Genomic DNA, 16403 nt, shown 5'->3' on the forward strand with positions numbered 1-16403 from the left:
GTGTGTGGGGCAAATGGCTATGTGAAAGTACAAGTCTTTCATGTCGAGGGCGGCGTACCAGTCTCCTGGATCCAGGGAAGGGATAATCGTGCTCAGGGAGACCATACAGAACTTCAACTTCACCATGAATTTGTTGAGTCCTCACAGGTCTAGAATGGGTCGGAGACCCCCCCTTTGCTTTGGGGATTAGGAAATAACAGGAATAGAATCCCTTGCCCCTTAGCTCCTGAGGAACCTCCTCCACCGCTCCTATGGTGAGGAGTGACTGCACCTCCTGATAAGGAGCTGCTTGTGAGAAGGGTCCCTGAAGAGGGATAGGGAAGGGGGGTGGGAGAGAGGGAAAGAGCAGAATTGGAGAGAATAGCCTACTCCTCCCATGTGAAAAACCCAGCATGGTCCGATGTTATTTGGGACCAAGCACGATAGAAGTGGGATAGACGGTTCAGAAAACATGGGGAAGGATCTGGTGTTGAGACAGGTGCTCAGTCCTGGTGCGCACCTTCAAAATGACTGCTTTGAACCTGACGAACGTTTAGTCGGACCCTGGCCCAGCCCAAACAGAAGATGGGAGGGCTTGCGCCAGCCATTTCTGCCCCTGCGTCTGTAGGGATCCTGCCTTGGCCAAGGAGGATATGACCACAGTTGCTGCGGTTGGGGCTTAAAGAGCTTTTTTTGGGTTGCCAGGGTGTGCATACCCAAAGATTTCATTGTAGCCCTGGAATCCTTTAGGCTATGCAGCCTGGAGTCCATCTGTTCAGCAAACAGACCCATCGAAAGGCAGGTCCTGCATAGTTTGTTGAACATCAGGCGGAAGCTCCGAGGCCTGCAGCCATGAGCTACACCTCATGGCGATTCCTGAGGACAAGGTGTGTACTGCCAAGTCCGCAGCATCCAGTGGGGTCCGTGCCACTGCCTTGCCCTTCTTGATAATAGCCCCAAACTCCTCTTTGGAATCTGCTGGTATCAATTCCTTAAACTTCAGCATTGCGTTCCAGGAGTTGAAGTTCTATCTCCTCAGGATTGCCTGCTGATTGGCAATCCTGAGTTGTAAGCCCCCTGTGCAGTATACTTTGTGTCCGAATAAATCCAGGCGCTTGGCAACCTTGGACTTAGGTGCTGGGGCTTGCTGTCCCTGCCTCTCCTTCTCATTCACTACAGCCACCACTAAGGAACAGGGCTGTGGGTGTATGAAGAGATATTCAGACCCTTTAGTGGGGATGAAATATTTCCCTTCCACCGCCTTGGCGGCATGGAGTCTGGAGTCTGGAGTCTGATAAATGGTCTTTGCATTGGCCTGTATAGTTCTGAAGAGTGATAGAGCCACCCTAGATGGTCCCTTCAGTGCCAGGATATCCACCATAGGGTCCACAGACTCTACCACCTCCTCGGCCTGCAGGTTCATATTTCGTGCCACCCTGCGTAGGAGTTCCTGGTGGGCCCGGCTAGCTATAGGGGGAGGCCTGGAGGTGGAGGTGCCCACCACAGCCTCGTCCGGGGAGGAAGATGAGGAGGCCAGAGGGGGAACTGGCTCCTCCTGACCTTACTGGTCTTCTGGTACCTCTTGTCCTGTCTCTAATCCAGGGTCAGCCACCCCAAAGTCAGGCTCAGGAACAGGGGTGGATTCCAGAGGAGGTGGTAGGACTGGTAACTTCTCCACATCGCTCAGGGTGGGACGACTGGCCGCCGCCTTGGACACCATCGAATGGGAACCCCTGGACTGGGTGACCTGGGCCTGGTGGTATGCCCAAGGGGTCCAAAATGCCCACTGCATTGGCCCCTGCCACTGTGCCAGCCAGGGTGCCACACCTATGTCTGGTCTGCCCAGGGCCAACTTGCATGGGGCCTGCTCCAAATATTTAGACCCCGTCTCTGAGCCCAAAGATGGGGGACCTAGAGTGCGAGGGCCAGGGTGGTGCCGAGTGCTGTTGGGCTGGGGAGCGGTGCCGCGAGGCTGGGGAACAGCACCACAAGTGGGGTGTGTGCGATGACACGGAATGGTGCTGAGACGGACTGTGCCGGGACCTGTTGCACGACAGCGATCATCGCCGCAAACAGGAGCGCTGGCGGGACTGGACCGGTGCCGTGAGTGCAATCAGTGCTGTGATTGTGACCGGTGCCACGAGTCTGATTGGCGCCGGGACTCCGAGCGGTATCGCGCCGACAGGCAGAGCATTGCAGGTTTTCCGCGGGACGGTGCTGCACGCTGTGGCATCAGAGGCTTGGCACGAAGGGCCGGGGACCATGGTGCCATCATGTCTGTGAGGTCTCTCACAGCCTCAAATGTGTCTGGGGTGGAAGACAGTTGTACCTCCTCCACCACCTGACATGGTGAGTCCAATTGCACCGGACTCAACAGTCCCCCTTGCAGAACCGAAGTTGACAGTGCCTGCTCTGAAGTTTTTGGCACTGGGTGCTCCTCCCTGGGATGTGCCCCATTGGCTGGTTCTGAGGAGGTGGGTCCTGAAGTCGGGGAACCATCTCTCCCTTGTTTCCGGTGCCGCTTCTAACCCGGGGTATGGGACTGGTGCAGAGTCGTCTCCGACTGTTTCCACACCGGAGAGCGGCGGTGCTGCACGTCTCGTCCACAGTCCTTCCACAGTGCTGTCTCCGTGACCGATGCCAGGGCACTATGCACGGTGCTGGGTCCTGCCACGCCGTTGCCGGTTGTGGTCGAAGTACCACCTCCATAAGGAGCTGCTTCAGTCTAAAATCCCGCTCCTTTTTCGTTCTTGGGTGAAACCCTTTGCAAATCCTGCACTTATCTGCCTGATGCGTTTCCCCCAGACACTTTAAGCAAATGTTGTGGGGGACGCCTGTTGGCATAGGCTTGTTGCAGGATTTGCAGGGTTTGAACCCCTGGGACTTAGGCATGCCCTGAGTGCCCAGGGAGAGTGCAGTTGGGTTGGAGGGGAACCCCCCACTCCCAACAGCGAACTATTAATACAACACTAACTAATAACTAACTAAAGTAACTAAGGAAGACAAACACTAAAGTAGATAGAAGCTAGGGAAACATGGAGAGCTTGCTGAGCAAGATGCCACAGTTCCAATGACCATTACTGGCGGTAAGAAGGAACTGAGGAGGTGCCGGGTCAGCGGGGTCATATATAGAGCACTATGGAGGCACCACTCCAGGGGGCTCCACAGCTGACCTGACGGGTGCTGCTAGGGGAAAAACTTTCCAACAACTGTGCATGCAGCGTGCGCACACTTAATTGGAATCGATATGAGCAATCACTCAAAGACAACTCATTGATTTAACTTTTATAAAAACAGTGAGCTTAATTCACCACTGTATGACTCCACTTTACATTGATGTATCATTGAAGTTACACTAGTGTAAAACCAGACTAGCACACTGGTGAATCAGGTCTAATATGTAGACCCACATCATCTCAAACTTATACTGCCACAGTCCTCAACCCAGTACCCCACAAAGTATTCCTTTACCTTTTGTATTTGTCATGCTTTAATGTTTTGTCAACAATCCCATGTATCGTTATAAAATGATGTAAGCAACAAAACAAAAACGTAACCAGGGAATTTTAAGGGTGCACAAGAGTATTTCATATGTCAGTGGGAGATGTTGAGTATTTGTCTTACTGTATATTATAGGCTTGGTAGAATTGATCTTTTTTTAAAAAAAAATTCAACAGATACTGATGTTTATTTTTAAGCATCTGTATAGACTTTTATTGATTTAAATTTTCACAGCTGTATAAAATTATGGGTCTGTTTAAGCATTTTTAATTTTTAATCTACTTAAATTTTCACAGTTGCAGCTAATTATGGGAGGAGGGTCAGACAATTATTTAATGACAGAAAATGCTGTGATTAAAAAGTTAAAGTTTTATAACTTTTAAAACACAAATTGTCAACATCATGTCAAAACACAGTAAATATCCTTAATTCAAACTCTAGTAAGCTCTCAAACAGCATTTTTCTTACTTTGCCTATCTGTAAATTTTGATGATCATCGATGGCAGTATTTTTTTGTCAGTTTGTGCACATACAGAGAAATCAATATTTATAAATTGTGGCAAGGCTCCCCTTCTGCCTCGCCAGACTTAGCACTCCCTCCTCTGGCAGGGACAGGGCCTGGGGTAAATCAGCCCCCAATTCTGGAACATGTCTGTCTTCCCTCTTCGGGGTTTGTTTCTCAGAGCCTTCCCGGTAGGTCTCAGGACAGACCTGAGGAGTACTCCTCTGCCAAACAAAGGGAAAAAGTCTATAACACACCAAAACAAAAGGGGAATACCTTTCCCTGACCCTCTCACTGGGGCAGGTGCTGTCCTGTCGCTGGCCCCAGGTTATCAGTCCTTCCCCTAAACAGGCACTGGATTTTGGGTGTGTAGCAGAGCAGTCACCCCGCTCTGACCCTGAAGAGGTTAAAACAGCCTTGGGAAAGGGCTGCCCCGGGGGATCCAATCATGGGCAGATTTGAGGCAGCCAATCAGGGCCCGGATGGGCCAGTATAAGAAGGACTCTGGGGTAAAAGGTAGAGTCTCTCTTTGGAGAGAGAAGGGTCTAGCTGCCTGAAGGAGCAAGGGTACCTGAGGCTGAGCAGTGCAGGGGAAGGGTAAAAGAGCTGGGGAGCTCCAGCCTGGCAACTCCCCAGGCTGATGCCTTGGTTAAGGCCTACAAAGTTACTGGGGCTGCAGAGGGGCAGCCCCGGGAAAGGCAAAGGCAGCAGGTCCTGTCCCTTTGCCAATGATGAGTGGCCATTATTGACTGCAGTCTGCCCCAGGGAAAGGGGGCTAGATGATGACTGGCAGTAGCCACTGAGGCAAGGTGGGGATAGGGGGTTGGGGTTTCTCTGGGAGGGGAGATGCAGAGTGTGGGGACTGCTGGGGGACAGAATCCCAGGGTAAAGGGGTACTGGGATCCAGGAGGGACATGGGGGGCACCAGCGCCAGGCCATACACTGGCCAGTAGGAGGCACTCTGTATGCTGGAGAGCTAATTCCCAAGATGACCAGCAGGAGGTGCCACAGTGGTGAGTGCTTGACCTTGCTACAGGATGCCCCCCCCTATGGGGAGGAGCACAGTCTTACACTGGAGAAATCTATCTCCCTGCTACCTCCAGCTTTGGAGCAGTTTCTCTCTCCCCCCGTTCTCACCAGGAGAGAGATTTTAACAGGTTTCAGGCAGCCTTTGGACTCAGGTGTCACTAACTGACCTGAAGTAACCCCTTCCCAGCTTATAGGAAAAAGGGCCTTTAGCATTTTAGGGCTAACATACCTGTTTTCCCAGACCCTCCTGCAGCTGTCTGGCCTGACTTTGTCACATAACATTTACTGATAAAAATCTATTTCTTCCAAGCCTATGTATATGTTTTGCAATACCTAAGCAGAACAGGAAAGTTAAGGACAGCTTCGATCAATACTGGCAATATTGTGTGTCATAACAAGTAATCAGGATGTCAACGAATGTATTAACTAGCATTCTGCAGTTTTTTGTTTTTTTAAATAGCAACAAACTTGTAGTCTGATTGTTCCAAACCATTCACTTAGCTTGGATATTTGCCTAAAACAATTATTATACTTTGTCAAAGCACTTACTTTGAGAACTCACTATACAGTACTCCTAGTATTCATTACTAAGGGTACATCTACACTACAGGGAGGAGTCGATTTAAGATACGCAAATTCAGCTACGTGAATAGCGTAGCTGAATTCGACCTATCGCAGCCGACTTACCCCGCTGTGAGGACGGCGGCAAAATCGACTTCTGCGGCTTTCTGTCGGCGGCGCTTACTCCCACCTCCGCTGGTGGAGTAAGAGCGCCGATTTGGGGATCGATTGTCGCGTCCCAACAGGACGCGATAAATCGATCCCCGAGAGGTCGATTTCTACCCGCCGATTCAGGTGGGCAGTGTAGACCTAGCCTAAGAAGATGATGATGTAACTATTCTGAAGTCCTCTGATGAAGGTTCTCTTGATGAAGATATATAGGTTATGAGTAGAAAAAGATAACAAAACTAACATTGTAACGGTTTCATGACTCAAAACAAACTTTTCAAACCTGTCAGAGAATACTATCCTCTTAACCCTTTGGTGGGCAGAATGGGGGTTCCTTGGTGCTAAGGGATTTCCTATTAGTTGATATCAGGGAACCTTGACTCCTGACACCAAAGCATGAGTAGATAATGGTTATACACAGAGCTTAAATTTGGGGTGTTGTCTGGAAAAGAGCTCCAGTAAATATTTTCAACCCCCCTGGAGTTTTTATAGGATGTTGGGGTGGGGGGGTGAGCATGGGGTCTCCAAGAAATACTCTAAGAATTTAAGCCCTACTTATATATTTTCATCCTGTTTCTACAACTTCCACGGCAGCCTATCAGAATTATTCTGGTTAGTGAGGACAAAACCCTGAATCACAAATTCCTCAATGGACCCCTACATTTCCCTATAAGTGGCATGATTTTCAAGGGTGATGAACACCCAGCAGCTAGCGTTAAAGCCAATGAGAGCTGTTGACCACTCAGCATTTCTAGGGGGGAAAAGTACCAGTAATCAGGGGGTAGATTCTCTTAGTTATACTGAAATATATCTGGAATAATGCCAGTAAACTCATTGGAGTTATGCAACTCACACCAGTGTTCTAAGCCATTTATTTTAGATGTCCAAGTATGGACTTAGGAACCTAAATTTAGCCATCCATTTTAAGTGCTATATGAGGCAGCGCATTGGCTTGTTCCACTGTGGTTATTGCTATGCAATGCTCTGTTTCACCATTTGTCACAGTAACTGCGGCATCTACTAGTTTATCCACCCAAGACTAAAAGTTCCTTCCTGAAGGAGAGGAAAAGCATACTAAAGAGATTCTCCAAGATTTCAGGTAGCTGGTGTTCCATTCTCTCCTTGGGGGTTGGAGCATTGCAGTGGGACAAGAAAAAGGTTTTCAAGCCCCAGAGGCTAAGGAGTCTTGCGGAAATCTGACACCAACCTTATGCATCCTGGAGGTGGGCCTGCTCCTCTGTGCTGTTCTCTAGGCTCCCCTCCCCACCAGTAGAATGGCAGTGGTGTTATTGCGTCCCTTTGCTAAACCTGAGCCCTAGGTTCCGATCCCACATCCAGTGCACATTTCGTAAAGGGGACGACAATGATGTCTTCCATGTGAATTTCTGCCCAGAGGGGAACACAATGTGTAAAGTGGCAGATCCTCACCTTCATCTCTTCCCTGGAACTTGCAATACCCAAGATGCACTAGGTTCTTGTGGCAGAGCTTCTGCAGGCTCCTGGGAAGCTCACCATGTTTCTAAACTGATGCTCCCTACTTTTGCTGTTTTCAGGGCTTGTTCCAACCCTTGCTCTTCTGTGCATACTTTGCCATGGAGAGGGGTGGCTGGCACCAAGTAGTAGACCTAAAATTTATTTTAGGCTTTTGATTCTTAGGCTAGCCATTTGTCACTATAATTTGGAAATACAGGTGCTCTCTCTACTCCCTGGATTTTACATTAAAGCATTTTTAATATAAAATTGCAGACAATGAGATACAAAGGCCTATAGAAAGTTTTGGAACCAGTCAAACCCTGCAGTCCATATTTACTGCCACTGTTGACAATGGCATCTTTTCCTGAGTAAAGGATATCAGGATTTGGCCCAGCAGTAGTTTTACTGAGCTAGGGCTATGGCAAGCCCAGTGGGAGCTGGCGCTATGCTCAGAACCAAAACAGAGGTTTAGGATGATAGGTGGAGAGCTGGGGAAGATGTGGAGGGTGAGAGTAGCTCATTAAGGCTGTAAACATAAGCTTGTTTTCCCGCAAATATCCTTTATTGCTCAACAGATTTAAGTTGCATAAATGAGTAAAATGTTTTTTCTTATCCTCATTTCAAAATTAAAATTTTAATTGTATATATTTCACAACAATTTTTTTATGATTACAGTATTACTAGGCTTGGCAGAGTTTGTTTTTTTAATTTTTTGACAATTATTTTTCAGCATTTTCTTATCTATTTAATTTTTCACAATTGTGGGAAACTATGGAGGTGGGATTTGGACAATAATTATTTAATGAGTACATGTTGAGATTCAAAAAGCTGAAGCTATATAACTGTTAGAGCACAAATTGTCAACATCACACATCAGAATAAACAAAGTAAATATCCTTAAATCAAACTCTAGGTTTTCAAGCAGTATGTTTCTTACCTTGCCTATCTGTAAATTTTGATTCTTATTGCTGGAAATATTTTTTCAGTGTACAGTGAAATTGACATTTACGATAAAAAACTAATACTTCCAAGCCTAAGTGTTACTATTGGCTACTGTGGTACTTCACTCTACTGTTGCACTGTTTTTTATATTCTATATCTAAGCCTCTTTTCAAACACCTCCTAATGGCCCAACTGGAGAAGTTGTTACCAGCTTGCAAAATGCTCCCTCTCATGGTAAATCACCCATTTTGAAAACACCCACCCTACGGTATGGAAAGAAACAGGTGCAATTCAAGTTTCACTGAGCAATAGCAACTGAAAACCTCCTAGTAGGCATCTCCCTGGGGAATTTTTAATTAGCCAGATAATTTTTCATTTCCTGCAATCTAGATAGCACATTTAAAAAATTTCAGCACCATAAAATATATTGTGTGACAGCATGAACCTCTGCAGTGGGATCTGGAGGCACTAGACAGAAAGCAATTGGAAACTAGTGCAGTTCTTAACGTAGTCAGCACCAACAGGGAAAAGAAGGTATTTTACCTGCAAAATCATTGCAATGGGAAGGGACAGAAACATTGTAGAGTCCAATCCTACAAACACTTGTTACAGGCCTTGTTACACTGGTGGCAGCATGTAGAGTTCACCTAGCTACATACAGCAGTGAAAAGCAGGCTGCGTCCACACTGCGATGTGTAGCTACACACAGCAGTGAAAGGCTCTGGCAGGAAGGAGGCAGCAGGGAAAGGCTCCAACAATTCCCTGAAGCAAGGAAAGGCTCTGCTGCTGAAGGGGAAAGGTTCCAGCAGCAAGATCCTACACTTCTAAAAATAGCAGTGCATATGTGAGATGCACAGCTTGGGCAAGTAAAGAGCTGAGTAGGGTGTATATACAGCTGTAGAGAGCAGTGTAGGGGTCTGACTTGATGTCTTTACTTGCCAAAGCAGTGCCTCACTATCTACACAGGTATTTACACCTGTGCTAGGGTGATGTACAGTGTACATCAGCCACTGTAAGTGTAGACATAGCCAATGAGTAGGTTGTTTACTACTTAATCCCACTGACTTCAGTGAAACTTCTCACAACAGTAAGCACTATGTTCCCCAGATCTTGCAAAGACTTACACAGGTGCTTAACTATATGCACAGCAAGTTGTCCTGTGGGATTGCTCACAGTGCATGAAGTTAAAACACCAGCATAAGTCTTTGCAGGATTGGGCTCATTGACTAGCAATAGCAGGATTGGGCTCTCATTTTGTAACTACACTGCAAAGTATTTTCACTTGCAGTGGAAATTCACTGCATAGAACATTGAATAAATTCGGTGTACATGCTTTGTGTCTGTTTACAGATATAAATATAAGATTTTTTTTTTTACTCAAGGTTTCCTTCAAACAACTTTCATTTTCTCACTACCTCCTCCATCCTCAAAAGCCATCATGGACAAAGAAAGGGAGATTCTATTGTACCTGAATTTCATTGCCAGTTATCATTTCCCAAGACCCATAGTGGCCTTTCTCCTGACGGAAGAACTGGACAGCTTCTAAAAATGCCTGCGCGTCAAACGTGGTCTGCTTGAGAAAATCTAAAGAAAAAAGAAATAACAAAGTTAATTGACTGGTAAACGAGTGCTGAGTGTTTTTAAAGATCTTTTCTGATTCTATTTTATATACTTCTACTCAAGCTCTAATTTCTGAATGCTTTGGCACAATCTCCTTTCAGGCCTTGTCTAGACTAGAATTTAGAGGTGTGATGTTGGCTCTTGCATGTTAACACACTTAAAAAGTCTAGTCCTTAATTATTTAATTTGCCCATTTCTTCGTTATGACACATATAGAAAAAATGATCTTGACAAACTCCTAACTACTCTGCCTAGGATAAAAGGCATGTTAAAGTTAGCATGTGTTAGCTAGCATAATGAAGAGTGTAATGTTAGCACATATTAGCTCTTGTATGCTAACACACTTAAAAAGTCTAGTGTACACAAGCTATTCATGCGTATTAAGACTAACAACCATCTTAACATGTTTTGAGAGCAGTATGCCTTGTCTACACTAGACTTTTTAAGTGTGTTGGCACATATTAGCTCTTGCCTGCTTACATTACACTCTTCATTATACTAGCTAACACGTGCTAACTTTAACATACCTTTTATCCTAGGCAGAGTAGTTAGGAGTTTGTAAAGATAATTTTTTCTATATGTATCATAACGAAGAAAGGAGATCTCCTTTTTTCATGTTTTACCTGCAAAGACTATTTTTATAGGACTAGTCTATTATTCAAGATTATTTGCTGAACACTTTATACAGACGTATCCTGTCAGGTAACTATCCATTGCCACTATTGCTTAGACCTGCAGTTCATGGCCACACTAGCCTCCATCTGTTGCTACATGAGAAGGAGTCCTGGGGAGGTTCTAGTGCACAAAAGGGGGCTGTGGTATGGACAAGGTTGAGAACCACTGGTTTGGAGTATTTGCTCTTTGTAAACTGTAGATGATCAGTCACGGAGTGCAAGTTACATCACATGCTATTTTCTCTGCTCTCTGTCCAATCCCACAAACCACTTTCAAGATAGCTGCAATGGACTGTTCGGTCATGAATATGTAAGCAGAGTCAGGATAAGCTCTACCCTGACATCTGGTGGTGAATTATGGCAAGGGTGGAAAAGAACTTCAGAGGCTGATCTTGTTTGCACAGGCACACCCACCCACCTAGCCTGGGACAACAACAACTGAAAGTGGTTACTTTGGCTGGTGTGGGATCCCCAGTTTCTCTGTTATTGGGGCAGGAAGAATAAAGTGTTGTTACCCTGATTCTGTGAATCAAGGCCAGTGAAACTGTTGTATGACAGAGGGAGTCACCAGTAATTAAGTAGCACTTGCTAGACAAGGGGCATGGGTTACAAAACCCCGTGAATTGAGAGGTTGGGGACAGGTATGTGTAGCTGATGGTATGGGCCCCTTTTGAGGGCCTGGAACACCAATTGCACTACCCCCTCTCTCCACTGTTGAATAGCAGAGCTAAGTTTGCTTCCATTAGGAGTCTAGCTAGAAGTTGCTGAACTGAATTCACTTTGGGCCAATGGTGCACCAGCACTGGGGCTCCCCTACTACAAGCTGCAATTGCTAAAATTGCTGAGCTGAGATCACTGAGTGCTGTGTTAACCAGTGGGGGAGCCTGAAGATATATTGCTAAGCAGCTGGCAGAGCCGAGCAGTTTGTGGGACGGTTGGAGCGGCCCATGGAACCGCGAGCGGCGCAGAGCGGAGCTGAGCCATTTGCAGGGGCAGCTGGAGCAGTTCATGGGACGGCTGGTGGAGTGGAGCGGCTGGCAGAGCTGAGCAGTTTGCGGGGACGGCTGGAGGAGCGAAGTGGAGCAGCGTGGCGCAGCACAGCTGGTAGAGTGAAGCCATTCGTGGTAAAGGCTGCAGCAGAACTCCACGGAAAGGTGGAGCAGTCAGCCTCAGACCACGTAAGGTGCCCCTTAGCATCCCGTGTGCCCCCCCCCCATTTCCGCCCAGGCTGGGGGTGTGTGTGTAAAACTCTGCAGATAAACTTTTGAACTCTGGAGCGGCACTGACCAGGGACAGAAACTTTGGGGTTGTTGGACTTTGGGGTAATTGGACTTAAAACCCTAAGGGGAAAAGGACACTGCCAAACTTACTTGGAGGTGAGTTTTTTGCTCATGGTTTGTGTTATGAAACCTGTTTGTGGTGTTTCCCCAACATAATGCCGCATTGTTTCCCTCCTTTATTAAAAGGCTTTTGCTACACTCAGACTCCGTGCTTGCGAGAGGAAAAGTATTGCCTCTTAGAGGCACGCGGGGGGGGTGGTATGTAATTGTCCCAGGTCACTGGCTGGGGGCTTGAGCCGGTTTTGCATTGCGTTATTGAAACGGAACCCCTAGATACTGAACCCGGCTCTTGTTGCTGCCAACTCAGAGGGGCAGAGGGTTACAAATACATCAGTTACTTAGGCCCATTGGCTGTTCCCTTCACATGGGAGATACAAATAGTGCAGCTCTCTCACTGGAGTAGCAGCCATTTAGTGGATGTATTTTCTCCAGGACCTATGGGAAACATTACACCTTCTCTAGCCCTGGAGAAATCCCATAGTAAGTCCAACTGCTTGAGCTGTGTGCTTGGATAGGGGTCTGGGCCTAAGACAGCACTTTGCCAAGATTCTTTGAGAACCAGAAGAGCTGTGGCCTTCTCAATGGATAAGTACCACTTCTGTGAGGATTACCATCTTGAGGAGATTATGAAGCTGCATTACTTAGTTCCCGCTTTTCAAGACAGGATACTTTCAGCATAAATAGTTCTAATCCTAATGTGCACATAGGGGTGGGGGACAAGAGACGTGAATAAGAGGAAGGGGAAGAATGTTTATTCCACTGAAATTAGTTTTGCTCATGTTTTTTTTTTAAGACAATATTTATAAATGAGTTTTATGAGGAAGGCCAGGAAATGAATACATGAGTCTTGTCTGTATGCTGCTTTTCATCTGTGTAGGAAACTTCTATGGATTAGTGGGGGCTCTGCACATGCACCAATGGTAGACCACATAGCTCATACAAATGAGCTTGGAAAAAGAGAAATAGAGACAACCTAAGGATTTTTTAAAAATGAAACCAGAGTTAAGCTATGACACACAAAGGGTCCCCAAAATCAGTAGATTCTCAGCAAAGGTCCTTATAGACCCTGAAGTGTATCTCTGGGTTGAGGCCATTCCAGGAGAGAAAGCTCTTTTCCCCTGTTGGTGCATCTTAATCATGGGAATAACCTAACCAGTTTGGAGAAGACTGCCCAGAACTGGAATGGGATTATTTTTGAGTGTTGAAAACATTTGGTTAACATTTCCCATTACTTCTCCTCATTTTCATCCAAGGTTGGAGAATGAAAGTGCTGATCTGCTATGACGAGACTGTTCTCACGCTATTTCTAGCCCTGTTTTGCACACTGTTGTGAGGGGGCATGGCCTCCTTCCGAGACTGACAGGGAGGGACGGCCACGGATCACTACACAGACAATGAGGTTCAGACAGACAGCTAAGTTTTTGGATGCCAATCTAAACTAAACATGAACTCTGAATCATCTGGGGTTGGCAATCCCCTTATAGTAATATACAGTCATGTGTGCACTGTGCCTAGCACAACCGGACCATGAATCTTGCCATTACTGCATTATAAACAATAATACTTTGAGATCTTGTATCAAAGCCACTATGGAAGAGCAAAGACCTTTTCAACAGTAAAGGAGGAGAAGCCTCGTACCCTTAAGGCTGGGAGGTCTGCTGCCACCACTGCGAATAGGAAACGTAGGGTAGTGGTGGTCGGAGACTCTCTGCTGAGGGGGACGGAGGCGCCCATCTGTCGCCCTGACATTTCATCTCTGGAGGTATGCTGCCTGCCCGGAGCCCGTATCCAAGACGTTACGGAGGCATTGTCGAGGATTATCCAGCCCTCTGACTACTACCCCATGCTACTCATCCATGTGGGCACAAATGATACTGCGCGGTGTGACACTGAGCGGATCAAGAGTGACTACAGGGCTCTGGGAGTACGGGTGAAGGAGTTTGGAGTACAGGTGGTATTCTCTTCAATTCTTCCTGTCAAAGGTAGGGGCCCGGGCAGAGACAGATGCATCATGGAGGTGAATGCCTGGCTGCGAAGATGGTGTCGCCAGGAGGGCTTTGGCTTCCTAGACCACGGGATGCTATTCGAGGAAGGACTGCTAGGCAGAGATGGCGTTCACTTTTCGAGGAGGGGAAAGACCCTATTTGGACACAGACTGGCTAACCTAGTAAGGAGGGCTTTAAACTAGGTTCGACGGGGACAGGTGAGCAAAGCCCACAGGTAAGTGGGGAACATGGAGACCGGGGAGATGGGTCGGAAACGAGAGGGAGTGTGGGCTATATTGGCAGAGAGAAAGGAGGGTCAGGACAAAACTGGGAGGAAAGATCAAACCAGTATCTTAGATGCCTATATACAAATGCGAGAAGTATGGGGAATAAGCAGGAAGAACTGGAAGTGCTAACAAATAAATACAACTATGACATTGTTGGCATCACTGAAACTTGGTGGGATAATACACATGATTGGAATGTTGGTGTGGATGGGTACAGCTTGCTCAGGAAGGATAGACAGGGGAAAAAGGGAGGAGGTGTTGCCTTATATATTAAAAATGTACACACTTGGACTGAGGTAGAGATGGACATAGGAGACGTAAGTGTTGAGAGTCTCTGGGTTAGGCTAAAAGGGGTAAAAAACAAGGGAGATATCATGCTAGGAGTCTACTACAGGCCACCTAACCAGGTGGAAGAGGTGGATGAGGCTTTTTTTAAGCAACTAACAAAATCATCCAAAGCCCAAGATTTGGTGGTGATGGGGGACTTCAACTATCCGGAAATATGTTGAGAAAATAACACAGCGGGGCACAGACTATCCAACAAATTCTTGGACTGCATTGCAGACAACTTTTTATTTCAGAAGGTTGAAAAAGCTACTAGGGGGGAAGCTGTTCTAGACTTGATTTTAACAAATAGGGAGGAACTCGTTGAGAATTTGAAAGTAGAAGGCAGCCTGGGTGAAAGTGATCATGAAATCATAGAGTTTGCAATTCTAAGGAAGGGTAGAAGGGAGAACAGCAAAATAGAGACAATGGATTTCAGGAAGGCAGATTTTGGTAAGCTCAGAGAGCTAATAGGTAAGGTCCCATGGGAATCAAGACTGAGGGGAAAAACAACTGAGGAGAGTTGGCAGTTTTTCAAAGGGACACTATTAAGGGCCCAAAAGCAAGCTATTCCGCTGGTTAGGAAAGATAGAAAATGTGGCAGAAGACCACCTTGGCTTAACCACGAGATCTTGCATGATCTAAAAAATAAAAAGGAGTCATATAAAAAATGGAAACTAGGACAGATTACAAAGGCTGAATATAGGCAAACAACACAGGAATGCAGGGGCAAGATTAGAAAGGCAAAGGCACCAAATGAGCTCAAACTAGCTACGGGAATAAAGGGAAACAAGAAGACTTTTTATCAATATATTAGAAGCAAGAGGAAGACCAAAGACAGGGTAGGCCCACTGCTTAGTGAAGAGGGAGAAACAGTAACAGGAAACTTGGAAATGGCAGAGATGCTTAATGACTTCTTTGTTTCGGTCTTCACCGAGAAGTCTGAAGGAATGTCTAACATAGTGAATGCTAATGGGAAGGGGGTAGGTTTAGCAGATAAAATAAAAAAAGAACAAGTTAAAAATCACTTAGAAAAGTTAGATGCCTGCAAGTCACCAGGGCCTGATGAAATGCATCCTAGAATACTCAAGGAGCTAATAGAGGAGGTATCTGAGCCTCTAGCTATTATCTTTGGAAAATCATGGGAGACAGGAGAGATTCCAGAAGACTGGAAAAGGGCAAATTTAGTGCCCATCTATAAAAAGGGAAATAAAAACAACTCAGGAAACTACAGACCAGTTAGTTTAACTTCTGTGCCAGGGAAGATAATGGAGCAAGTAATTAAGGAAATCATCTGCAAACACTTGGAAGGTGGTAAGGTGATAGGGAACAGCCAGCATGGATTTGTGAAGAACAAATCATGTCAAACCAATCTGATAGCTTTCTTTGATAGGATAACGAGCCTTGTGGATAAGGGAGAAGCTGTGGATGTGGTATACCTAGACTTTAGTAAGGCATTTGATACAGTCTCGCATGATATTCTTATCGATAAACTAGGCAAATACAATTTAGATGGGGCTACTATAAGGTGGGTGCATAACTGGCTGGATAACCGTACTCAGAGAGTTGTTATTAATGATTCCCAATCCTGCTGGAAAGGCGTAATGAGTGGGGTACCGCAGGGGTCTGTTTTGGGACCGGCGCTGTTCGATATCTTCATCAACGACTTAGATATTGGCATAGAAAGTACGCTTATTAAGTTTGCGGATGATACCAAACTGGGAGGGATTGCAACTGCTTTGGAGGACAGGGTCATAATTCAAAATGATCTGGACAAATTGGAGAAATGGTCTGAGTTAAACAGGATGAGGTTTAACAAAGACAAATGCAAAGTGCTCCACTTAGGAAGGAAAAATCAGTTTCACACATACAGAATGGGAAGAGACTGTCTAGGAAGGAGTATGGCAGAAAGGGATCTAGGGGTTATAGTGGACCACAAACTAAATATGAGTCAACAGTGTGATGCGGTTGCAAAAAAAGCAAACATGATTCTGGGATGTATTAATAGGTGTGTTGTG

General features: G+C 46.0%; 1 protein-coding gene across 1 annotated transcript in view; it reads right to left on the reverse strand.

The window, feature by feature from the left end:
* The window catches only part of NIBAN1 (niban apoptosis regulator 1), a 135672-nt gene that overhangs the window by 19444 nt on the left and 99825 nt on the right, over window positions 1–16403 (reverse strand). The window contains exon 6 of the mRNA XM_034779778.1: window positions 9624–9739. Coding sequence (XP_034635669.1) covers window positions 9624–9739 — 116 coding nt within the window. The remainder of the gene's footprint in view (window positions 1–9623; window positions 9740–16403) is intronic.

The sequence above is a fragment of the Trachemys scripta genome, chromosome 8 (genome assembly GCF_013100865.1).
Source record: "Trachemys scripta elegans isolate TJP31775 chromosome 8, CAS_Tse_1.0, whole genome shotgun sequence".
In the NCBI taxonomy this organism is placed as follows: Eukaryota; Metazoa; Chordata; order Testudines; family Emydidae; genus Trachemys; species Trachemys scripta.